We start from the raw sequence: 27,238 nt of genomic DNA, 5'->3' as shown, positions 1-27,238 counted from the left end.
CATGAAATGACTGTGCCTCCCTCCCTCACAGCCCTTCTCCCATAGAAATTTCTAGTGCACAGTAGGAAACATGCTAGTTTATTTGGAATTTTTTGAATTCTACTGGAGGCTGAACCTAGCCCACCCAACACCCGACTTTCACAGGAATTGCTGCAGCTCAATATCTTAAACTAGGCTGATTTTCGCTAATTGCCAATTTGATGTTCCTGTGTACAATGCTGAGCATTAAATTCTAACTATAACTAAATTGTTCCTTTAAATTATCAACATCCTGCAGAAAATCAGCAATCGGATATGTATTTAAAGGTATTCTCAAGTAATAAGCAGTTATAACATACATAACAAAGCTGAAACAATAAGGAATAGTCTTGAAATAGCTATAGCAGCTCAAAGCAGAACCTATAAGCTGGCCCGGTTTAGGGATCAAGTAAAAAACAGGCAATTAAGATACACAGTCAAACCCAAGTTACCCACAAACACGAGTACTAGAAATTGTTTAAAGTAATGAATAATAACATATACTTGGCTTAGAGAAACACCATTTTTTCTAGACCTTTTCAACTTCTTAAATATGTTCCCCCCTTTTTCCCCTTGAAGTCTATGAAGACTTGATCATTCCTGTGAGTAGAGGCCCTGGTAGCAGAGCAAGGTCACTGATTCGTGCTCATGACAGAGAAAATATAACCCAGTGTTTAAAATGTGGTACAGGAAACGCACGAGCGAGGCTGGCCCTGTGCACAACTCAGAATCCACATGCACAACTGCATGCAATTCCTGGGCCTTCCCTGATTCTCTTCCAACCAAATTAATTTACCCAAGTATTGTCTCAAATAGGAAAAGCTTATCAGAAGTACAAATACTAAAAGGCAAAAATACATTCTAATTGGTCAAATTGAATGTACTTAACCAAAGCTTGACAGTATTCCTAATAAAACTATGAGACTGAAAGTGCTCAGTTTTCATCAGTACGTTTGAACAATCAGTTTAAAATAAGAAACATATGCAATATTTAAACCAATTCACGGTTTTGCCATTAATGTCTGATCAAGAGTTTCATTACCGTTGGCTCCTCACCACCCGAGACAGTTGATGAACGTGCTCTCCTAGCTGGGGCACTGGGCTGTTAAATAATAATTTACATCAGTGAAATGCACTTGGGGTGGCCACCCACTGCTTACTGATTCAGGGATCATTGCTGTTGCAGCCAGCAAGGCAGGTGACATGAATCAGAATCCTTGAAATCCACCCTGTCCAAATAAAGCTGAGCAACCACTGACGACCAGAAGAAAAAGAGGCATGTGATTACCCTCCCACCCGGGATTTTGGTAAACAATGAATTCACAACTTCAATAATGTGAGATGTCTTATCCAAAAAAAAAACTTGAAAATCACTACGGTTTCACCCCTGCTGTTAAATAATTAGCAGATTCTTATATCTGCCAAACTAAAAAATCAAGTAAGAGGCCACTGGTGATCAGTGAGTTGACCGCTTCATAGAATATAAGAGGGAGGAATCATCAGTTTCCAGGAAAGCGAGCTCTTTGGCAAATAAAATTGACACTGATTTTGAAAAGGAGAGAAAGTGCCATTAAGTCATCAAGCAAAATTACAGAATCATTAGATTGAGGAGGATCCCACCACACAGCTGATTGTTCTGTTTTTTGGGGGGAGGCCCGTACTGAAACCATCTCAGAAAGGACACTCTTGTCAAGCCTCTTATCAACTAGCCCATTCGAAGTAAGCCACAACTGAATCTATTATTTTGATTGCTCAGTTGACTACTGTACTTCATTAATTCATCTAAACACAGAGAAAAGGCTAGGCAAAAAATATCCTTTCAACCGAGCAAAAATGTACATCATAGGCAAGACTCTGTGATTTCAAAAACTGTAAGTATAGCTTTTTTTCCTTACATGTCACACGTAATAAAGTATTAGTGCTAAAAATGATCAAAGATTTGTAGTACTAAAACAAGTGGTCAAGGTTCAACATCAAATTGAACATCTAAAAACCACATAATATTTTCTTCTCCAAAGAGGAAACAAATTTACATAAAGTTTCTTATTTTCAATGCGTACACCAAACTTCTCCCAAGGCATTTCTGGTCTGCCTTCCAATTTGAAGGTTCATTTTTATATATGTCCTATATTATTAAACACCTCTCACACTTCCATATTTGTTGCTAGTTATGAAAACTGTGAGAGTGGGAACAAATTATAGCTAATTCCTTAGTCAGGAGAGCTGCCTTTAAGAGAAGGTACAGAGACTTTGTGGGTTAAGAGTTTAAACCATCAGTAATGGAAAGGAATACACACTGACAACCCAGAAGAGTTCTTCCTGTTTAAAGGGATTCAATATGTTCTTAAGATACAAGTCACCAGAGCACAGCTTTAGCGACTAAATGAAGCTAAAAAAAAAAAAATGGCATTATTAACGTATGCTTTTAGTGAAGTAGTTAAACTCAAGTAAGCACATCAGAATTGGTATTAATTTGGGTGGACAACCAAAGCGATAAAGTTTTTAGCATTTCAGAGACTTTGGTGGCAATAACTCTTTATATTGGAAGTCCACTTTCCTTGGGCTAATTTTTAGGAAATTTTAAGTCTCATTTACACGGTGAATGGATTTGCACAGGAAAAACTCTTCCTCAGTAGCCCAGATGATTTTTCACAAAAGCCAAAAGAGCGAAGTGATGACCGGAAATGAACGTGGGTTACCGGGGGGAGATGAGCCTGCTCCGCAACCGCGTCAGTGACACTGCACGACCTCAACCTCGAGGAGGGCTCTCTTTGCTGAAGGAGAGGAAAGGACATGAAGCATCAAGAAAACGTATTCTTAGAAACAAGCTTCACTGGCTCCAAAAATGTATCACTCAAACCTATTCACCACCCTTTGATATTACAAGTTAATTAAATGAAACACCATCTTTTCAGAGTAGAGAGAGAATAATCCTTTAAGGAGGCAAGAAATCTTCCATTTTCACTCTTTACTGTTTTAAGCAGACTGGGATTCTGATTGGTCCTTAGTTAGAAATAACAGCAAAAATAAGAGGAGGCGGCCAAAACAGGAAGGGAGACTCAACACGCCACTGAAACACTCCAGTGCTGCTCTAAGAACGGAAATAAGCCTGAAGTCTCGTGGTCTGCTTTGAGATGCAAACTCTGGGTAAATCTAGTGCGATGTGAAGAGAGGAAGAAATACTGACATATGGTTATTACACATTATTGAATATTATTACCATTGACAAAGAGTCAGTTGGATTCTATGCCCAGAGGAACTCAAACATAATTTTGTGCTACTTCTGAAGGGTCAGGTATTTATAATTTTTGCTTCTGAATGGAGTTGAAGTCATACAAAAGAGGAATGAGGGCAAATAATGAGGCTAATCTAAAGAAATCTAGTGTGGAATGTATAATGTTCCTCTCACTTGTTTGTTATTAATCTATATGGTTTTACATAAAAGCTTAACAGATCCACTCAGAGAACAGGAGCAGGTCACACGCACAAAAGCCAGGGGTCTAATCAGTCCCTATGGGACAAGTTTATAGCATTTACTCATTGTTAATATTGTGCAATGATAAGTAAAACAGGATACGGTCAAAGAAAGACTCTGTAGTGGCGATGGGGTGCTATTCATGTCTTTCCACAATGGTCAGCACACAGGATTCATTCTTGAGTAAAAGTTCATGATACTGTCCTTGACTACAGAGTGACCCTGACAAGCAAAACTGGAGACGAGTCCCCTGTTCTTCTCTTTCTTAGGCACTCTTATTTAATAGTTCAACCAGATTCAAAACGGTATTAAAATAATACTGACACTTGCACTTATATCAAAGATATTTTATGTGCCTTGACTAATTAAATGCAGGAGCTCCCATTACAAATAACCAGGGATGCTAGCTTAATATTAATGCTGAAGAAAATCATGATTTTTCACCCGGTAGACTAAAGGTGTACAACTGTCACGGTTCTTGCAGTATTTACTTCCTTTTATAGGTTTTAAATATATGGCTTCATTGCTTATGTTGCTTCTATAGCAATAGTTTACCAATTCAAATACCCCATAATATGCAGACTCTTTTCCTGCCCCTTTAGTACTAAATTTTCATCTCAGTGGTATTTCTCTTTCTGAAAAACATTTGCAGAATTTTAACATAAAATCACATTAACTGAGTATTGTATGAGTAACTGCAACTCATACAATCTGGGTCAATGGTGTCTTTTTAAATAAAAACACCATTAACTGAAGGAGTAACAGTTTTGTGAGTACTTACCTGCTTTTACATTTTATGCAGTCCTCCTATCCATTTTCATTTGATAGGGTTTTAATAATGACTATTTTTCTAGAGTGCCATTTTCAGTGGAGTGAGTACCATCATTTACTATATTACATCAAGTTCAAATTCTCAAGCAACACTGAAACTGCATTTGTTCTCAAATTTATACACAAGCAGGAACTTTCTATGGGCTTTTTCTGCATAGTTTTGTATTGTCAAACATGGAGGTCTTCATGGCTGATTCTGCTGCTTCTCATCGGGGCTTAGGCCCATCTGAAGCTTCTAGAAAGAGCTTTCCTGACGGTTGAGAACCCAAATTCAAATGTTACCCTGAGGTCAGTGTCATAATTTCACAACTTTCTCAAGGATTCGTCATCTGGGACTTAGTAGGTGTCGTCTATCTCCCATTCCACCCTTGTCTTGGATGGGTCCCTTAAACATCCTGCCTTCACCTGTGAGATGAGAACGATAAGGCATGCAGACTATGACTTAAGAGGACTGATTAGGAGGCCCAGCGTCTCCTAGGCCCCAGTGTAAAGTACCACCTTTGTGATGATGGCACTATTTATGAGGCTTTGGCTGGGAAAAGAAATCCTACAAGGTTAAAGCTGATAATTATAGAAGTCAAGGACTCTTATTCTTTTGAGTTCTTTATAAATCAAGAAAAGATTCTCACCTGCTTCGGCTAATTTTGCTACAGTCATGCTTCTCCTAGGGAAGGAGGAACTTTGGAAAATGGCAGACTTATCTGGCAGCTGGAAGACCCTTGGTCATTATTTACATACAAGTTTCACTTAAAGCAACAAAAAATGATAAGATATTTGCTCAACTACTCATTCCAACAAGACTATTACTTACAATCAAAGAGCCGAACTGCTCCCCGTTGGAATCTGGAGTGATCTGAAGCCTTCTGCTCAGTTCCTCAGACAGCTCCTGAGGGCTGGTCCGAGACACTGGGGAGGCTGGCGGTGGGGGCAGTGACAGACTGAGGGAGTCTCCAGTGATATTCACTTCTTCTGAAATGGTCTCCCAAGGCTGTCAAGGAACGAGATGCTGCAGTAAACACTAGGAACGAGGGATCCTCTCTTGCCCTCTCCAACAACAATAACCATTAGGGTAACTGCAACTGACCTCTACTGAGCACTCAGGAGGCACACAGTCTTCTCAATAACCACGAGGAAGATGTGCCTACTACCCTAATTAACACAGGAGGAAACTGAGGCACAGACAGTAACCTGCCCAAGGTAACAGAGCTAAGAAGTGGCAGGGCTAGGACTTGAACCAAGGAAGCCTGGTCCAGAAGCTGTGCTTTTAGCACTTCAGAATACCACCTCTCTGAGCAGTGACTGACTTACAGCACTTGTTACTACATGCATGGGTTAAAAAATATTCTCAGGAACTCATTCATGATTTTCATGGATTTTTTCACTCTAAGTGCTGAGGACTCATAATGAAAACAGCAGAGATGCTATAAGCTGTAATTAAACAGTGGTATAAAGTAACTTTTACTGAATTTCTTAGGGAATCATTAATTCTGCTTTTCCAATTTTGATTACTGGAACATTTTGGGACTAATCCTCCCTCTAACAGAATGTCTAAAAATAATGGATTTCTACTGAGTAAACAGAGTTCTTAAGGCAGCATGGAAGTTATGGTAATTGCTAATTTTCCCCCCAGTAATTTACCATTAACATTTGTATTTTCTTGGTAATAAATCTCTTTCATGATGTCAAAACTACTCAGTAAAACACTTGCATTTGGAACCCAAACAAGTTATAGGGCTCATTCAATTGCTCAAATATGATAACCATGTTGCCATTTAGTAAGGCACAGTCAGACTCTGGGGAAAAATAAATTATGAAGTGAAAATAGTTTAAAATTTCCATACTAAAAATAATGTCATTCTCTTTTGTAATGATATAGATATATGCATTCATTAAACATGGCATTTATAAGCACTTTCTAAATTAATTAATATCCCAATGATCATCAATTAGCTGTGAGACCATGATCTTTACTTTTCAGACAGCATTTATCGAGAAAAGAAATCACAACATAGAGTCAACCTGGAGAACACGGCAAAAAGGAGCTGCGCAGAGTTTGGAGGCAGCGCGGGGACATCCTACCTCAGGGCCGTCCCCACCCTCGGTGGGCTCTGGCTCCAGGTCCTCGCTGATGTGTCTACGCGAGCGGAAGCGCCGGTGGGCTGCCTCCTGGTTGATCTGCCTGATGTTACTGTCCGACTCGGAGGACACATCCCTGACAGCGAGGGGAGGAGAGACAGGAGAACAGGTATTGATCACTCGCATTGACAACAGTCCAATGCTCACCAAGGACCCTACACCTACTAAAACATCAGTGCTCTCATGCTAAACACTGGTAGATAGTTGGCCATTAAATATGAGAATTTTTCCACCATATCTTGGCTGAAGTCTAGTTCTAGGTTCATTCCAATCAAATAAATAGTTTTTCAATGCAGTCACAATATTTTGAACATCTGTCAGGCATCAACTGCAAAATGTACTGTAGTAGTTGAGAGAGAAGAGAAGTCAAAGTCCTCCATCCATTTGCTCCAGTGACAATTCAGGCCTCTTGAAGGAGAGGTGACGTGTAGGCTCACACTCGCGGTCAGTCAGTGGTGACCCTTCTAGAAGTCCAGCAATGACAAAGCAGCAACTTTTGGTTATTAACAGTTAACCAAAGAGTATGTGGGGGACCAGAATGTGCTGCCCCAAAATCTCTCTCTTTGGCTTGACTTTTTTTTTTTTTTTTTAAAAAGATTGGCACCTGAGCTAATCTCTGTTGCCAATCTTTTTTTTTTCCTCCTCCTTCTTCTCCCCAAAGTCCTCCAGGACAGTTGTATACTCTAGCTGCAGGTCCCTCTGGTTGAGCTATCTGGGCCGCTGGCACAGCATGGCTTGATGAGCAGTGCCATATTCCGTGCCCAGGATCTGAACTGGCGAAACCCAGGGTGTGTTCCACTTCGGCCCCAAGCCTTGACTATTTTTCAGAACAAAGACTCAGAAAGAAAGTTTGACCTTCCCCAGTAACTGGCCTGGAAGAACCTAAGACAGAAGGCCTGTCCCAGGAAGGAGCTATCACCACAGGTATCTCTAGATGTGGTAGACAGGAAGGCACCTAGCAAAGCCCATTTTATCAAAGTTCTCTCTTGGGTCCCCTTGTTTGTAGATGGCCCAGCAAACATCTGTTTACCAAACATTTGCTTTTCCATCTCTGTGTGAATTGCCTTCCTCCCCCTTAAAGTCCCAAACCACTACACCCAACATCCTTCTTTGTCTTTAGCTAAAGATGATATTTAAGCCGGTGACTTTGGCCATTTTGGAGAGTTATTCAGTTTTCCTGGGTTTCTCTCATGTATACGTTATTAAACTTTCTTTGATTTTCTCCTGTCATTCTGTCTCATGTCAATTTAATTCTTAGACCCATCAGAAGAACCCAGAGGGTAAAGGAATAGCTCTTCCTCCTCTACAAGATCAAATAGTACAAACTCAAAGCTAGGATCTGGAGGGGCGCGCTTGTGACCCAACGTGAATTTTTTTCACCTGCTTTGGCTCTCATTTTGACAGAATCTTAGAATCACGATGCTGCATTTTTCCCCATTAAACTACTTTAAAAATTTTACACAAACATCAGGCGGTAACCTCCCAAATCAACTGGGATCTGAAGAACATTCCGACTTCATACTCTATTTTTTGGTCGTATAACTCTCTTAACTCAGGATCTGAAAGCATCCATTCAATCTTGAAAACTTTTGCAGTAAATTATAGGCAATCATCCTTTGGAAGAAATGCCACTCGTAGGCTTTCAGAGTAGGATTGTAAATGACAAAATGTTTTTCAGAAAAAACTCTTATAGACTCTTTCAATAAGACAGTATATTCAGTTAACAAAGATGATGTTGCAAGTTAATATTGGAAATATTTGAAAATACTATTTCAGGCTAATTGAAATACAGTATTAATCAAGGGGCCTGATCAAAGATTCTTCCTGAAACATAGGTTTTAAAATCTTCTAATATAGCCTTCAAACTAACTTATACTATAACTCAATAAACAGCCCGCTGGGCTCTGCAATAGTAAATAGTTTGCAATTAGCAGCACTGTTTGCAAATAAATAGGTGTCTCCTTAATGCCAGTTTCCGAGATAGTTGAAATATTTCCATCAAAAATCTTTACATTACTCACTTTACTGCTAAAGGGAGTAGTATGACGGTTGGCTTCCACTTAACCCACAGTAAAAGGACAGTTCCTTATTATTAAACTCTTTATTAATGAAGTTTCACTGTAGCTACACACCCAATGAACAAACTTTTGAATTCTAACAGAAACATACATTCTGCATATTTTATAGTTACATTAAACTATAACAAGGCTAAAAGAGGTACCTTTAGAAAAACTGACATATTATGGCCACAGAAAAAAATCATTAAAATCAAGGAACAAACAAGTATACTGATAAAATTTCTGAAACCAACAAAATAGAATAAAAATGACACTGTTGGATGTTAGAAAATGTAATATTGTCTTTATGATTTTATGTTGCTGCAGTCACTTTATGATGCTCAATTCTTAAGCACACATTGATTATAAAAAAGCAATTGAAAACAAACTTACAAGGAAAATGATCAGAATACCTTCATGAAATATGTAAAATATTACAGTAGTGTCTAAGAAGGCAAATGAAGCTTTAATCCACCCTCTTTCCCTTTTTCTTAAGGATGCAAGCAATTTCACTTTATAATGACTGGCTTTACTTAAAAATATCTTACATCTGAGAGTTTCAACAAAATTTTAAATCTTCACTTGAAATGTCAGTCAAGAACAAGTGACTAACGTTTGGGGCTGACTATGTGTCAGGCCCTAACACATATTTCGATTGTTACAGGGACTTGCGAGAGGTTGAGAAAGATTTTGGTATTACTATGTCTGCATCTTGTATCTCTCAGAAGTACATACAATTCCATCATTCTGGAAGGACTGATTTTAAAAAAAGAGGCATTTAAAATCAATTATGCCAATCTTCCTTATCCAACATGCTCAAATAATCAGTAAACAGCGCAAACTAGAAACAACTAAATGGCATAAAGCAGCAAGATACCTCTGATTTTCAAATTCCAACCAGGGGCTTTTATGGTCTTTAGTGATAAAATGAAAATGTTCACATGTGGGAGGCCTTTTGCATTTAATTAAGCAATCGAATGAGAGTGTTGTTGAAACTGACTAGAAGTTTAAATGGTCACTAGTGGGAAGATGAACATTTGAAAATATTTGAGCTAACAAATTAAAACAGAAAAATGGGGGCTAGCCTGGTGGTGTAGTGGTTGGATTCACATGCTCTGCTTTGGTGGCCCAGGGTTTGCGGTTTGGATCCTGGGCACAGACGTACACACTGCTCATCAAGTCATGCTGTGGCAGCATCCCACAGAGAAGAACCAGAAGGACTTACAACTAGGATATACAACTACTTCCTGGGGCTTTGGGGAGGAAAAAAAGGAAGATTGGCAACAGCTGTTAGCCCAGGGCCAATCTTCCTCACCAAAAAACAAAAAAACAACAACAAAAAGACACAACGAGGAATTGCAAAGAAATGCTATCTTTTTTAAAAAACAGAAAAATGATTTTATTGCAGGCAAGGAAAAAATTGGAGAAATGGCTATTTTAACTTTCTTCAGTCATTAATTTCACACATACATATATTTCATTTGACTGTCATGGGAAATATACAAACAAATAAAGAAAAACCATAAATTCATCAAATCCAGTGCCAACTAAGCTCAGTGTGTCAGATTATTTACACTCACATACATTAGCAACCCTAATGATGACCTGAGTTATCTAGGTAAGATTAAATTGTTGCTAAAATCGGAGAAGATCTAAAAAGTGTTTTAGAAAGAGAGGTAATAAAAAGGGTTAAAATAAGTGAGTTTAACAAGTTCATCTTCATTTACAGTCTTAATACAATTCCTTCACCATGTTTTAAAAATTGTAGTTTTTACAATAGAAACTTTAGTTTACATTAAAATAGGATAAAGACAAATCTAAAATTAAGGTGTTTTACCAACAACCCAATCAAAAAACGGGCAGAGGAGATAGACATTTTTCCAAAGAAGATATACAGATGGCCGATAAACACATGAAAAGATGTTCAACATCACTAATCATCAGAGAAACGCAAAGCAAAACTACACTAAGATACCACCTTACGCCTGTTAAAATGGCTATGATCTCTAAGACTAAAAAGAACAAATGTTGGAGAGGGTGTGGAGAGAAGGGAACCCTCATACACTGCTGGTGGGAATGCAAACTGGTGCAGCCTCTATGGAAAACAGTATGGAGACTCCTCAAAAAGCCAAAAATAGAACTACCATATGACCCAGCCATCCCACTACTGGGCATCTGCCCAAACAATGTGAAATCAACAATCCAAAGTAACATATGCACCCCTACATTCATTGCAGCACTATTCACAATAGCCAAGACATGGAAACAATCCAAGTGCCCGTCACCCAATGACTGGATAAAGAAGATATAGTGTGTGTATACACATACACACACACACACACAATGGAATGCTACTCAGCCAGAAAAAGAAGACAAATTCATCCCATTTGCAATAACATGGAAGGACCTAGAGGGAATTATGCTAAGCGAAATAAGCCAGTCTGAGAAAGACAAACACCAGATGATTTCACTCATATGTGGAATAAACAAATACATGGACAAAGAAAACAGTTCAGTGGTTACCAGAGGAAGGGGGAAGGGGTGGGCACAGGGGGTGAAAGGGAGCAGTTATGTGGCGACAGTCAAGAAATAATGTACAACTGAAATCCCACATTGATGCAAACTATTACGAACTCAATAAAAAAAAATAAATCAAATAAAATCAAGGTGTTCTAAAAGCTATTCCTCAGACTTGAGAGGGCTGATGCATCTTCAATGGTGACTTTCACAAGTTCTAAAGCTCTGCATCCAGGCCTATGTCTGGCCTTGACAGTCCACTAAACCATGTGCCTATAACCATTTTCAGAAGTGATTCATCTGCAATCACTCAGTTAAAAGGCATTTTGCTGAGCTCCTACCAGGCACTAGGGGTAGATCTGTGAATAAGAAGGCACAGTTCCTGCTCAAAGAGGCAACTAGAATATCGTGTGCTCTATGCCATGACGAGAGAGGTACACACTTTTCAGGGAGACCTGGACAGAAGAAGTGCGGTTCCCCAGAGGAAGGTAGACTAGGCTGAGACCCAAAGGCAGCCAGGGGTGGTGGTACATTCTAGTTTTGTTTTGGGGGCTGGAGGGGTCTAGTCAACAAAGGAGAGAAGATAATCAGAGAGCAGCTGTGCATGGTCAGTCACGGATCGCACTATACATTTTTGAGTGGGCGACAAATCCGGGAGGGAGACAAGGTTGAGAAGGACCTTGTAGGAAAAGCCTGAGGGCAAGCCAATGTCAACGAAGATTTTTCAGGGCGTTGAAGTCTGGGGCACAAGTCTGTAGTAACTTGGGTAAGAAATGCGAGTCACCAGGAGAGTCGTATTTCTTCGCTTAGCCCATTGTAATCATTTCACTATCTGATTTCCTCAGATACAGCCTTTTAATAAAGACACTTATTATCAACTGTCCACCAAAGAATGCTGCAGTATTCTGTGAAAACTGAATTATGAAAAAAATTATTCTTGAATTAAAACAATTCTTTAAAATAGTTCTGGAAGGCTGGAAGACTTCTGCCCAGCCAAATAAAGTTAAGGATAAAGAACCACAAATTCTCAAACAGTACAGATAGGTTGAAGAGGTTACTGGGGAAACAACTCTTTTTCCTTTCCTAGTTTTTCTCTTGCTTTCTAGAAGTCACACCCACTGGAAAGGAGGCACTCCTTGAGTTCCACCCAGAGCTCTGCTGACATCCTTCCTGGCTCACCACTTCACTGATGGGGATAGTCATGCCATTGATTTCTCCCTAAACTACATGTGAACTTGAACTTGGATTAAAAACCGCATTTTTCCTATGTTGCTTCTGGACCACTGATGAGCCAGCATTGCATAAGTTATATCTTTTGCTTTTGGTTACTTCTTTGGGACACTGCCACCAAAGGTGGTAGGTGTAAAAAAACATATGATGTATTTTCTCAGGAATTCCCTCATTAGTTTCACAACTCTGTGAGGTAGAGAAAGTAGCAATTATCCCCTTATATGGATCTATCCCCTCAAAAGAGACTTCAATCTGCATGATAATTATTAATGAAGATGAACAATTTTTCATATATGTTTCGGCCATCAGTATTTCTTTCTTTGTGGGCTGCCAGCAGTCACGTTTCTACAGAGGTCACATGACACTCTGGTCCCGAGAGAGTGCTATGTTATCAGGTACTCCTTTCTTAGGATGTGTAACATAAGGCAGGTAATGGGTGCTTTTTAGGGTATTGCTACCAAGATTCTGATCACCACATGTAACCAAGTCCAAGGTGGGTCCCAATTTTTTTTTTTTTTACTACAAATAACTAGAGTAGTTAAAATGGCTTACAATAGTTTTAACAGCTATGGTCATTCATCAAAAGGAAACAGTAAAAAACAAATTAATTAAAAGAATCAACTAAGCCATTTCCTTTCCTATTTCCATGGGAAAAAAAAATTACAACAAAGAAGAGTTCAACATCATCAGCATGTTTGGATATTCATGCTGTCCTGGGAACAATGGGCTGCTGTCCACACTGGGCAGTACAAAGCTGAGCAAGGACAGCTGATATTCATGAGAACCCAGTTGGGGACTTAGGAAGGATTGGCTATTCATTGTTGTAGATTCTGCAAGCTTTCTCTAAATCAAACAAAACCTAGCCCACCTTCCCTACCCAGAGACACATGCAGAATATCTTTGCAATTTCTAAAGATAAAAGGGCTACTGACAACACCATGCATCACACTGCTAGTATCACTCGTTTAAAAACCATCATTAGCAAATTTCTTTCAGAGTCTATAAAAGAGAAAATTATCTCATCTAATATATTTGCTTTCATTCCATATTGAAAATTACACAATTCATTGATAGTTACCTCCTTGTCTTGGCTGCTAGGGAGCCCATGATTTCTAGAATAATTTTTCCTTTTCCATGTTTCAATACTTTGTTTCTGCCTTTTCTTTCATATTAATAATTTTAGGTCTTGCTGTATACTATGATTTAAAAACAAGCTGCTTTGAATCTTCTTTTTGCAGTGGGTGAGATTTAACTAGTGTTTATTTGCTATCATCAAACCAAAAACTGCCGAGTGAACAAAACAGCCATCAATTCACTGCAGCCCTGAGGCTGGTGTGAGATTAGAATGAACAGTGATTAGTGAGTTTGCAATGCTCTCATGTGTTTCTAATTATATCAAGGGGTGCTATATAAATTTTCCAAAAAGGAAAAAAAACGTTTTTGAGAGAGCTTCCAAGTTAAATGATTAAAGGGAATAAAAAAAGTCCTTTTTTAAAATTAAACTTAAAGAAGACCTGAAGAGAAAATTGCACAGCCAATTTGTTTGCTGTTTTTCATTCTAGGTTAGTCAGGGGAGGAAGATGAAGAAAGGGGAAGTATTATAACCACCATACATAAGACAAATCTAGGAAAAATAACCTCTGCTTTCTACTCCATGAATTTATGTAAACAATATATACAAAATAAGTTAGTTCATATTTATAAGAACAGAACGTGATACAAAGACCAGAGCTGCGTTATAACACGCAAACTCCAATGGGCTCCCATGCTCTTTAACTAACTGAAGAAGAATCCTGTTGTACTACACAACCACACGCTTTTATTGATATAAGATGTATTTCTTAATCTTGCCCCAAAGAGCTGCCCCGTTGAGACCTAACCGCAGAGTGCGAGGATGTGTCCCGGGCCATCGCATGGTACTCACATTAAGCTCGGTCGGTGCCACTGAGTGGTCCGGTTGTTGTGGTTGACGTAGTAAGTTCGGCCTAAATTGTCCACTTTTTCTTCCCACCCGGGGGGCAGAGGAGGGGGAGGAAGCTCCTCCTGGTGCTGAGACGCTGAGTCATTGGAGTCAACAACTTCCCACCCATGCTGTGGAATAAAGTCAAATGGCAGAGCATGAGGTTGGCTCTTCAGATGTACGGAAAGGACAAGTGCAGTGTGGTCTGTGTCCTTCTTCCTGGCTCCTTTGCACTTGGCTCTTGCAGTGGTTTCATGTAGCACGTTTGAAGAAATTCCCCAAAAAGGACAAAAAAAACAGTTCTAGAAGAGTCTCAAAAATATTTTGAGCAAAGGCCAATTAATTGTGCTGCCTACTATGATGACTGCATTGTAGGGAGCAACACAGGTTTGGACATATACAGTCTGTTACGTTACTTAAGTCACATTATATACTCTTTTCGTATTTCGTATTTGTTATTTTGACCTGAAGGCTTCTAGAGCTGTACAAAGCCATGCCCATGACATGGGTCATGTCACAGCTGCTGTCTTTTCAACACCTCCATAAGGTAAAAGGGAGCTGGTAAGATGAGCCGTACTGGATGTATGTTCCAACAGAAATCTCAGCATGGGTGATCAGGAGGCCCAGGGCTTTATAGCTCCCCACCAAGGATGGCACCACGGCTCGCTGTGGAGGGAGAGCTCCCACTCTGCATCTAGTACCATCACGGGAGCCAGAAGTCTGGAAGCTACTGCTTTCCACTTAAGCGCTCCCCACTGGCTGCCGCCACATAAACAGGCTTCATGGTACCAGAGTGAGAGTTACATTTTTGCAACACATATTTTAGGCATTAAGTATTCCTTCCTAACATCCCCTAGTAAAGTCACTGGAAAATCAAGTAATTCACTGGTTACTGCAGTTGGAAGGCTAGAAGAGTGTAAAAAATTCCTTGGATTTGAGATAAAAATCTCTTGATGTGCTTATGAAATCTTAACATTCATAACTGCCTACCACCCACTTGACTCCTCCTCACATATACAGAGAGATGAAAGCTCACAAACGAAATACTGCCCGGAAATATGACCTCCCGGTCTGAGAGGTGTGGTTAACTTGCCCATAACATATTATTCATGTATCACGTATATGCAACAGCTGCAAACAGATGTGCAAATAAGCCATAGAGAGGCCTTGTTTAATGGACATTTTCAGAACAATAGGAGAATTTGTCTAACAAAAAAGCACTGTCTGAAGTGTGTGCTGAGAAGGTACAACAGGATCCATGGTACAGGTATGTGACTAGAAAGTCAAAAGGCAGCTATGCCATGAGGAAAAACAAGAAGATTCCTCTGGACAGCTAATTCCAAAACGGCATTTCTAGAAGAGAGCTTCCTCATGCATGCTATCGCCTGTGGGCCAAATGAGCAAGAAACTTGGAAAAGCTTTTCTAAATCGTTTTATCCACTTTGAAGCAATTCCAAATGCTAAGAGGAATTTACAAAGAGCTGGAAGTCCAAAGAAATAAGAGAATTAAATATGCGAGGAGAATTTCACACAGGGGTTGGTGCTATCAATTAAATAGGGGAATAGCATTTTATAAAGAGAACTCTCTTCAATTGTTGGTGTTGTGCTATAAAATGAAGTCCATGTTTTGTACTAAAACAAACATTGGTAGATTATCAAAGACAGATTCGTGGACACACAAGTTTTTTCATATTTAAGCTTCACAAACATTTCCTTAAATTATAAAGTCTTAAGGTAAAATATTAATATGATCTCAGGCAGGGAAAACAGACCAAGGCCTGGGGTCTTACCTCCATGTCATCCCTCTGCTCACTGTTTTCTTCATCCTGACCTCCATTTTTCGGCATGTAGGCCATTTTCAATCGCAAAAATCCCTTAACTCGAGATTTATGACTGCATAATGTAAGAAAATTGGTTATAAAGGATATGACCGGGTTATATCTTATATTATTTATGATGATTTTTTAAAAAGCTGAAATAGGAAAAGAAGTTGAAATCTTCCTCAGAGAAAACCAGTATCCAAAGCATAAAGGACACCTGTACCCCAACGCCTTACCTTCTTGGTCTGAGGAGAAAATCCTTAAATGTATAGGGCCGCTCCATGGTCGGATCTTCTGTCTATAGGAAGAAAACCTAATTAAGTTTCAATCTTCCTGAAAGTTTCGTATTTTAAATACACCAGACTGGATTACAGAGAATACGGTTTCATGTTTTACAATGTGGGAATGCTGACAATGGAGTTGGTTCCACAACCAGTACTTGACAATTAATTAAACATTTTGTAGGTCACAGAACTTTATCTACTCAAGATCCACTAGATGTCACTATCAACATCCGTTTTCAGGAGCCAAGCCCAGCCTTAAACAATGACAAAATTATAGTCGTCATGGCCAAGTGTAATTTCTAACTGCAGGGTGTAGGCCTCAATCTCACACTGCTGATTAAGGCTGGAGAAACAGAGGCCACTGATTCCTTCTTGTCCTATGACTCAAGAAACCTAAAAATGGAATTAACAGGAAAATATTCAAGATCTAATCTGCGAAGGCAATTTACTTGATTTATAACATTAAAATATCATGTCGGCCTAAGATAATTGAAAGATTATCTCCTCCACAGAGATAGTCCTAGGAGGCACCATCAATGGGGCTTTTGCTGGTGCTTATTTCATGAAGCTAGGGATCTAACTGTGATATTTATTCATTTAAAAAGAAATCAGTATTAATTTTATTCTGCAAAACCAGTTCAAAGCAAGCAGGAAATTGGAAAAATAAATGTTACTATTTCATTAATTTTTAAACACTATATTTGGTAAAAGTTCAAATACCTAAACTCTAATTAAACACAATTTAAAATATTTTTTTAGCAAGAGAGACAAACTACAGTACCACAATTTATTATATCAGATGGGAGGAGTGTGTGTATATGCATTTATATTTGAAATTATCTGTCATTCCTTGCTTTAAACTCTCAATGGCTTCCTATTCTGCTTATAATAAACTGAAAATTCTTTCCTATGACTTACGAAGTCAAATATGATCTGGCTCCTAACCACCTTTAACCTCACTGTGAACCAGTCTCTCCGTCCACCCCTTACTCCAACCATCCTGGCCTCACCTCTCCTCTGCACATATGACATCTAATCCTGCCTTAGCAGGTCCTTCTGCTGGACAGCTCTGTCTCCAGATGGCCACGGCTGTCTCCACATTGCCATCCAGGTCTGAGATCCCAGGTCACATCCTCAGAGACTGCATCTTAAAGCACCACCATTACCTCCCCTTGTCACCCTCTATCACAGCATCCTGATGTATCTTCCCCCTTTTCATTGTCTGAAATCATCTTTTTCATTTATTTATTTACTAATTTATCATCCATCACTTTTTTTTTTTGGAGGAAGATTAGCCCTGAGCTAACTTCTACCACCAATCTTCTTTTTGCTGAGAAAGAGTGGCCCTGAGCTAACATCCATGCCCATCTTCCTCTACTTTACATGTGGGACACCTGCCACAGCATGGCTTGACAAGCGGTGCGTAGGTCCGCACCCGGGATCCGAACCGACAAACTCCAGGCCGCCAAAGCAGAACACACAAACCTAACTGCTGGTGCCACTGAGCTGGCCCCCCAGCCATCACTTCTACAATGTAGGCTCACGAGATCAGGGACTTGGATTTGCTCACTATTGTATTCTTGGCGCCAAGAACATAGCCTGACACAAAGTAGGCACTTGTACAAGTAGTTGTACAAGTAATTCATCTCACCTACAGGAAATTATCAAGGCCATGAAAATTCACCATCACTGAAGAAAGCCAGTTATGGGCACACCTCATTTTACTGTGCTTCACAAGTATCGAGTTTTCTACACGACCCTCCACCAGCAAAAAGATTGCAACTCCCTGATGGCTCAGATGATGGTTAGCATTTCTTTTAGCAATAAAGTATTTTTTAATTAAGGTATGTACATTTTTTTCTTTAGACATAATGCTATTGCACACTTAATAGACTACAGTATAGTGTAAACACAATTTTTATATGCACTGGGAAACCAAAAGTCATATGACTTGATTTATTGCGATATTTGCTTTATTGTGGTGCTCTGGAACCAAACCTGCAATATCTCAGAGGTATGCTTGTATATTCTCTAGACTGTTCTCACTAAGGTAGTAAAGGACACTTAGATATTTTGGAAATATTTTCTAAAAAAAAAAAAAGTTTCCAAATATACATCACTTATAATGGAAAATTTATTAATCAAGTATACTAGTGCTGGTATTTTGTCCTTTTTTCATTTGTTCAACCAACAAATAATTTTAGAATGATACTCATGTGAAAGACATGTGGGTACAACATGGTACCTTCCCTCAGGGTTACAACCATGTAGAAGGGGCCATCATACCAACAAATGACCAGAATCTAAAGCAGAACAAATCCACTGATACGCAGGTTACATTCTGTGAGACCTGGGGAGGAGGGAAGAGACTGATTTTGACTTGAGGATCAAATGGTTTTCAGATGTGTAGTCAGATCTGGAAGAATGGGGAAGTTCTGATAGGTGGGGAATTGGGAGGAAGGGCAGTTCAAGCTGAGGAAATCAACAGCTTGAGCAAAGCTACAGGATCATTAGCAGGCCTGAGGAATCTGGGAGCAGCAGAGAGCACCTGAGCACCTGCGAGTGAACAGACGACACCAGAGCTGAGAGGGACTCTGAAAATGAAACTGTCCATCCACTACACAGTTCAAATGATCAACACCACGCAGATCAAGAGGCAGATCTCCTCGGTCTGTGTCCTGAGTTTGTTACTTACAGAGCCACATGGGCAAAGGCAAGTTCCTGCCCTCTCTGTTCCTCATGTCCTGATCTACAAAATGGAGCAGTAACAGCGTCTTACACACAGGATCGTGACGATTGAACCAACCACTTCAGCTGGTGTACACAAAGTCCTCACAAGAGTGCCTGGGACAGCTGAACAACGACCAGAAGCAGCAACAGCCAATTCTACATTTTCTCATCACTTGTGAGTAGTGCCAACTCAATGCTATGCAGGGCATTACAAAATGAAAATTCACCTGCACGAAAATTCTCTCAACAAGATGGTGATCTTATAGATAACTATAGGGTTCTCCTGGCATTACTGAGGTTCCAATTTGATCATATTCTCTGAAGAAAAGTCCTTGGAGACTGCCAGGATGGCACTGAGCATGTTCCTGGCAGAAAGCCACCTCAAACAGATTGATGCTAACAGTATTATTGGCCAAAATGGATGCTGCTGTCTCCCGACCCACGGCATGAGCATTCAAAAGAAAATCTTTTGGATACACAGTGCTTTCATCTTATAAAGATTCACTGCTTTCAGTAAAACTGAAATCACAATGACATATAGTGAGATAAATAGTTTTTGCAGCCAAATGGAAGAGAATGGCCTTATCAGGACACTAGACTCAAGCTGGATGCAACCACCAAAAGCACCCCAAGCCTTAGGCTAAAGGCCCACCTACCCCAGGCCTTGACCACATCACACATCAGTACTGGGGACCCAAGGTCTGGGTCCAGCACTGCCACCAATCTGCTGAACAATGGTCAAGTCACCTCTCTCTCTAGGCCCAGGTGTCCTCATCTGTAAAATACAGGGAGTGGATAAATGGTCTCTAAAGTTCCTCTAAGCTCTGTGATACTGAAATCTGTACATGCGAGAGGGAACCATTACCAGGTTATCAGCCAAAAATATAAGAGGGGTCTTTATTATCTGAGTTACCTTCAAGCAGAGGGAAGCCACCAAACAATACCACCAGCCTGGAAATGCCTTGCTCTAGGAACACAGATTCTCAAGTTACCCACAGTTGCCTTCAGTAGCACTTAACTAACACAGAAGAAATTCATGTTTTCAAAATAGCTCTCTACCTCAGTGCATCCCCATGAATGCAGAGGTTTTGTAGCTGGGCAGGGGTGAGTGTGCTGGGGGTTCAGTGGGCAGGAGACACGCACCTAACAAAGGAAGAGGGGTAACAGGCAAACACCCATCCGAAATGTCATCCTGTTGTTAACACAAGTCTTGGAGTTATTTTTGTCCCCAAATAATTAGTAAAGACAAGCCATAAAATACTGCATGAACTTTTAGGCAATGACGCACTGAATTTAACAAACACATGTAAACATGACAGTTTAACAAAAAATCAACACCTATAGTAGTTACAGCTGAGTTTACTCTTGGTGCGCCAACATAAAAGAAAAAAGAAGAGCTGTTTCAGCTGTAGCACAGATGTCAGGCTGGCAGGGCAACCACCACCTTTCTAAATGATAGCTGTCTCCTCCACATGCCCCCAGCGCATCATGCTGCCCACATCTCCCAGGTAACATGTATGTCACCAGGGCCGGTGGTGCCTCTGCTCAGTCAAAGCACTAGGATGCTGATTCACAGAGCTGGATGGAAACTCAGTATCATCTATGTGAAGCTGTTTGTCTTACAGGTGAGAAAACACAGGTCCAGAGAGGATTACTAACTTATTAAGGTTACCAAAGCAACTCGCCCATCTCCCAGATCGCAGCCAACAATTCCAGAGAGATCTTTGAAAGCCTGACCTTTAGAGACTTCCGTGAATATAAATATATGTTTTCTTAATTCTTGGACCTGCATAAAGGGTCAGACCACTAACCTTACTCTCCCCTATTCTCTCTTCTTTGACTCATGCCTACTCTCAAAAATAAAAAAAACAAAAGAAACATTAAGCTGAGTGGCAAATTTAGAACAGAAGCAAAGGAAACAGGAGCTTCTACCATTCCAGACTCCTTGTGTCCTATTTTCTATCCTGTCTTTCCCCCCCCACAAAACTGGGAGGACTGAGTCTGAGGGCCAAGAATGAAAGTGAATCACAATTTTAAGCTTATTTTCTTTCATCTGGAAGCATTTGATAAGTATAAAGCACTGAGGAATCCACGATCAAAGGGGGTAAAAGAAGTTTGTTTTCTTTCTCCTTGTCACTCTTTACTCTTTCCTGTTTAGGGGACAAGGACAGAGCTGACACTGGCCTCCTCTGGTCCACTGTGGTGGACAATCAAGGTAGTGACTCTAACATGCAGAGTGCGCCCCAGCTTCACACAACCCTCCCTGCCCCATCCCTCTGCTCCCGGCGGCCTCCTTTGCTTGTCTCCCTGGCGGAGCTCCCACTTGGACTTTCACACAAGACCCAGCAGGGCATGTAATTAATCCAGGGACCCAACATCAGGCAGTGGGCCGAGGAGGACCCGTGTGTGCCAGGTTGAGATGCCGCAGCGGCTGTAACTTTGCAGTGTGCATCCACAGAAGGGTCTGCTCCTAAGCCAGTCCACCAAGACGGAGGGTCACTCTGACCGCCTAGTCTTCCTGGTAGGCTTCCCAGGGTCAGGGAATTTATAGCTGCAAATAAGGACAGCTTAGGAGAGCCATTCCTAAGAATTTAAAAGCAAGGTTTTACATTGCGAACACCAATATCCACTGGCAAGTGCACCAAGAGGCCTCTAGAATTTCAGCAAGGGAAGAAGGTTCTTCAACAAACATCAATTACCAGGTCTAAAATATTTCTTTTGCAAAAACACACATGCAAAAAAACCCATAAAATAGGATAAATTATTAAAAATAATTTCCTAACAACCATGAGAGATTGGCAGTGTTTAGTTCTGCTGTCTGGAATCTTCTCCACTAAGCTCCTGATACAGAAATGAACTTCACTGAAATGTTGGCAACTCCTTAGAACAGCATCAAGGCAGGGACGATCCTTTTTTAAAGGAATAAAGGTTCATGGTATCTTGGGGCAAAAAGATAAAGCTTCATTCCTGGCTTAAAATGTCTCATAAAAATAAGTGCATGTAATATGTCAACATAGAGGCACAGCAATTAGGAATTTTGCTAACAGAGATTTAAAAAATAATAATAAATTACTTCTATCTTAATTTCTGTGAGTCAAAATTTCTGAACCTTTTCTTATTACTTAAATTACACATTCTTGGTATATTAGACACATAGAACTAGAGAGAACAGCCTCAGGTAGGGAAAAACAGTTGAATGAAAAATCACCAAGAAAAACTGGTGGGTTTGGGAACCCCTCCCCTGGCAGTTCCCTCCAATGGCCACAATTATTATCCGAGGAAAAGAGCATCCAGAATCATGCATTTTTAAATCTAAGCCAGGGAACTCACATGTACCATTCAATATGATGCCATTTGCCACATGCGGCCTTTTAAATTTAAATTTTATTAAAATAAAATTATAAATTCAGTTCCTTGGTCACATAAGCCACATTTCAAACGCTCAACTAGCACACGTGGCGACTGTGACAGGCGGCACTGCTAAGCCACATGAAGGAGGAACTTGCTTCCCTGGTTTTACCACAGAGATTAGAATCCTTCTTATCAGCAAATATCTGTTGAAGGAATAAATTCTCTATCAGTGAATGGGGCTGCATAAAATTAAGTAATAATCAAACACCCAATCAGATCCCTTAAACCTTGAAAAGCTTTGGGGAGGTTGGCAATGGCAACAGTATTTACCATAGTACTGCTCTCCATTATCTTCTCTCATTACTGAGACTATCTTTCTAATTTACCTAAAATTTGATTTTGACAAATATTGAACCTACAGGTCATATATAACCTGCTGTGACAACGGTCATGTAGTCATCAAGAAAAGAGCGTCCATTACTTACTCCACAAAATACATGCAAATGCTAACATCCATTTTACACAACCACACTGTGTTATCACACAAAATATAATGGCATTGTGGGATTTTCTCACGAGTGTCCTACACATATGACCAAATAAACAGTCATGCACCTCATAATGACATTTTGGTCAATGATGGACTGCATACACGATGGTGGTCCCATAAGATTAGTACTCTATGGCGTAGGTGTGTAGTAGGCTATACACAGGTTTGTGTAAGTACACTCTACAATGTTTGAACAATGACAAAATTGCTGAACAACACGTTTCTCAGAACATATCCCTGTTGTTGAGTGATATGTGACTGTACACATGAAAGCACCTCAAATGCTGGGCCCAAAGGCCCCATCCATTCAGAACATGCTAGTTGGGTTCCACCACCACTTAGAGGATAAAGAATGCACCTTCATCCCTCTCCTTTTTCTTCCTTTGTGGTCCATCTGCCAGACTGTAGTTGGCTCCACAAAGCTAGTCAATTTTACGTACTCCAATGTAAACTAATCTTTAGGCAGATGCGAAACTGGGAGGTCCCATTACTCAACTGGCTCAACTCATGAAAAGTACTCAGTCCTCCCTGGCATTCACTGTTCCACTCTCTTTAAGCGGCTGGTTTCTAATCTAGCCCTGAGCCTTGGCACCACTTCCTTCTTTGCAAGTTCACTCTTGTCTCTATCCAAATCCAAAGGTGAACTATTCCCTCTACTGACTTCGTCTCTGAAGAGGAACATTCTTCTCTTCTCTTGGAGTCCCACCCAACCTCTCAAAACCAATCTGCACTCAATCACTCAAACAAGGGATTGCTGGACCAAGCTGTTTAAACATTTCACTCACACCTCTTAGAGAATATTAGTTCATAATTTGCCTTGACTGAAATGCGGTTTTTATGTTAGTTCTGGAGAAGAGTGGTTGGGGACACCCACCAAGGAATTGGCCAACCAACCAACATTGTCTAAACGCGTGAGGACGTTACAGCTTCAACCTGAGGAGCAAAACGGAAGGCCTACTGATGTAGAAATAAGTGAGGAGTCTTCCCCTGCTAAGGTTGAGATACCCAGATCCTCTCAATGTCACTTTAAAAGAATAATCAGGTTTCTGATAGCTTATAGAAGTAGTCTCATGCACCCTCTGCAAGCAACCTACAGCTTCAGGTTTTCATATAGAAACAAAGATACTTTAATAATATCACTTTTGCTTCCAATCTTTTGGAAGGGAAATGCACTTGAAATCTTCCTTTCTCAAGAGCTCCCATGAGTAAATAAGAATAAATTGCTTGCTATCACATTCCTTCACAACATATCTTCAAAGTCTCCCGGGTAAGACACAGTCTTTCTTGGTATTTAACATACGGTAACAGCCAAACTTTCAATGCAGTGGTAGGCTTACACTAGGTGGTTTAAGTCATTTTAGTTCAGACTACTTATGCTATTTGCTCACACAAAGCATAAAAAAATATGTAACAAAATGCCCTTGGAAGGCAGTATCTCTGACTTCTTCTCTCTTAGGTGCTATTGAAGCCACTTTATGCTGCCCAGGGGAAGAAGGGCCTGGAGGAGGGATGGAACAATCTGGAAAACCCAAGGTGGAATATGAGATGATATACTTTTCACCAAGTACTCCAGGTCTTGTCCCCACATTCTTCTATCTATATTGCCCTGGAGCATGCAGGTGACATTTCTAACCTCAGTTACTAGTCAGCAGCCTCAACTGTTCTGCTTCTCATCTGAGCACAGAGAAATGATAGCAACACCCCACATGCTAGCTCAGTACAATTTTGGAAGGCAGCGTGGGCGTTTCCAGTTGACAGGTTCACTCAGAACCAACAGTATCTTTTCTTTTGTCTCTGTGCTGACTGAGAAAGCCATACACCCAAACCTGGGCAACACCAACTTGGATAGATGCAGCCCAAGAGAAATAGCACATGTGATTCTAGACAAAGGAAACCAATGTTTGTTTAGACCCAAAGGATGAATCTGTAAGGAAAGACATTCCATTGACAAGAAGGAGAGGTTTGACAGAAGAAAGGTAGCTGTTTTGTATGACGTGACAAAGCAAGACTAGCAGAAGAGCAGGAGAGAAAGGAGCTGGCAATGCTGACAGGCATACCTGGGTGATTCAGATACACCTGATTTTTACAATTACGGTATCTCCTTCCTATCCCCTTGAAAGAACCACTTTCTAGAAAGGAACAGGGCCAGACTATACTGTCTTTATTTTAGCCTTCTCCATTATATTGAGAAAATATCGCTCCGAAAATATACCTAACTGCAAACAATCAGAAACCATTGCTCACAGCACGCAAATAAAGCAGGTAACCATCCTTACCGGGAGATGGCTAAGGGGCACGTCCACCTGGCCCAGGAAGTCGTCTCGCGTCTGTTGAGGAGAGAGCAAAGAGTTAATATGTTTCCATCTATTCACTGAGTGTCAGCATTCTTAAAAATGTTTCTTTACAGATGGAGACAAGGCTGGAGCCTGACACTGGAGCGCAGTGGGGCTAGGCCCAAGGCAGAAGGCCCAGATGAGGTACAGACACCTGTCACCTCGGAGACAGGTGAGCCCAAGGTCTCATACATCTGGATCTTTAGCTGCTTGAGATACTGTTGGGTGTTTCTACCCAACAGAGCAGAAACAAATCCTATCTTGGGCCTGGGGAGTCTGTGATCAGTAACGGGAGGGACACGGGGGACCAGGGAGAGTTTGGGGGCACAACTAGTCCAGTTTAAATAGAAGGTGGAAAAGAGATGCTGGGAATACTTTAACCAATACTGATCAAGTGCTTACAGAGCTCCCCGAGACCTGAGAGTCTAGGGAAAGAGTATAGAGTCTAGTTATTAATAAATCTTATAAGTTACTTACAAAAAAAATGGCCTCAAACTTTCAATGTAGTATGTACACTGCTTCAGAATCCAAGTTCATGGGTTAATTACTGGTTAATTTTTGGACACGTGCTTCCTCTCTCAATCTACCACACAGCATATATCTTTCTGACTTAAAGAGACTCATTCTGAAATTCTGCTAACAGCTATGAATGGTGGTAACATCTAACAGCTATGGTGGTAATCATCTCGCAATATATAGGTGTATCAAATCAACACATCGCACACCTTAAACTTACACAACATTATATGAGAATTATATCTCAATAAAGCGCGGGGGAGGGGAGGTTTGGGGGAAGTTGGCTCTGAGACAGAAAAAATAAATAAAAAAAAAAAATAAGAGAGACCTAGTTGAAATTCATTTGGAAAAGCTCACAAGTCCCCTTTCAGACTCTGGGAGTTACCCGGGTAGTCATAACTCAGGTTCAGGGGCCACTGGCCTGGACCACAGGGCATCCGACAAGTCATGTCTACACTGTGTCCTGCTGTTAGAGTGTTTGTATCACAGCCTCTGCCATTTAGATGACCTGAGGCGCAAATCGGAACAGGACGACTTCTTTTGCCCTCCTAAAAAAACATGCAGTTGCTTCTACCATATTCAAAATGCCTAAAAGCTGGAAAGCTGTTTAGCTGTAATCAGACTTGTCCCACAGCTAGCTTGAGGAAAAGCCCACAAGACAATCCAGATCGCCTGACTCCAAATACTGGGCTCTTATCTTCACTCTTTGCTGGTTTATCACAAAATTTCCCAATTTATAGAAACTGCTCTTTAAATGTGCTTGAAAAATTTCTTGCATTTAAAAAGCAGCAGCAGGTAAATATCAACGAGATTTATTGAAATGATTTGCTCCAGGCTTAGGATTTCCTTTTAGGCAATTTCAAAAATTTGATTACCTAGAAAGCTCTGTCTCCTCTAAACAATGCATGAAGGATAATGAAAATCAAAGTCACCACTGGTCGGGGGGTGCACAAAGCAACAGACCAGCCCCAGGCCTCATGACAAGGTTCTCCTTTCTTCTATTTTCTCAGCTGTATCTGCTGCAACCTGCCACAGAGACCTCTCATGTAGCACAAGGCTGGACGGTGCCAATAAAGGCCGCATATGTTAACGAAAGCAGCACCTTTGCTGTGCAAGGAGTTAGGGAGCATTCCAGGTCTCAACGTGGCTGATTTAGTTATAAAGCTAGTATAAAGGTCAGTTAATTCTACAATCAAAAAGCAGCAATATGTTGACTACTAACCAGAAATTGTCTGTCTACCTCATGTGAACAGTGTGGTACTGCCACTTGTCTCCTCTCCCCTTGGCTACCGGTGCGCATGCCAGGAAGGACAAGAACACAGGTGCAGCCACGAGGAGGAGAAGGCAATCTTGCTCAAAGTTCTGGGTTTGATAGTGACAAAATGAAGGAGGGTGTGCTGGTATGGCAGAATCCCCACCCTTGGGTCCCA

General features: G+C 40.5%; 1 protein-coding gene across 48 annotated transcripts in view; it reads right to left on the bottom strand.

The window, feature by feature from the left end:
* NEDD4L (NEDD4 like E3 ubiquitin protein ligase) overlaps positions 1 to 27,238 on the bottom strand; it is a 342,576-nt gene that overhangs the window by 59,928 nt on the left and 255,410 nt on the right. For 25 of the 48 annotated variants that reach the window (XM_070627765.1, XM_070627742.1, XM_070627745.1 and 22 more), the window contains 7 exons: positions 25,236 to 25,286; positions 16,281 to 16,342; positions 16,015 to 16,117; positions 14,189 to 14,355; positions 6,404 to 6,536; positions 5,136 to 5,312; positions 2,718 to 2,792 (listed from right to left, as the gene is read on the bottom strand). In XM_070627765.1, coding sequence (XP_070483866.1) covers positions 2,718 to 2,792; positions 5,136 to 5,312; positions 6,404 to 6,536; positions 14,189 to 14,355; positions 16,015 to 16,117; positions 16,281 to 16,327 — 702 coding nt within the window. In that variant the 5' untranslated portion in view covers positions 16,328 to 16,342; positions 25,236 to 25,286. Of the gene's footprint in view, positions 1 to 1,060; positions 1,121 to 2,717; positions 2,793 to 5,135; positions 5,313 to 6,403; positions 6,537 to 14,188; positions 14,356 to 16,014; positions 16,118 to 16,280; positions 16,343 to 25,235; positions 25,287 to 27,238 lie in introns of all 48 variants that reach the window. The other 23 variants (XM_070627737.1, XM_070627741.1, XM_070627740.1 and 20 more) reach the window with 2 other exon arrangements.

This window comes from Equus przewalskii, chromosome 7 (genome assembly GCF_037783145.1).
Source record: "Equus przewalskii isolate Varuska chromosome 7, EquPr2, whole genome shotgun sequence".
Classification (NCBI taxonomy): Eukaryota; Metazoa; Chordata; class Mammalia; order Perissodactyla; family Equidae; genus Equus; species Equus przewalskii.
This window is presented reverse-complemented; position numbering and strand designations above follow the sequence as displayed.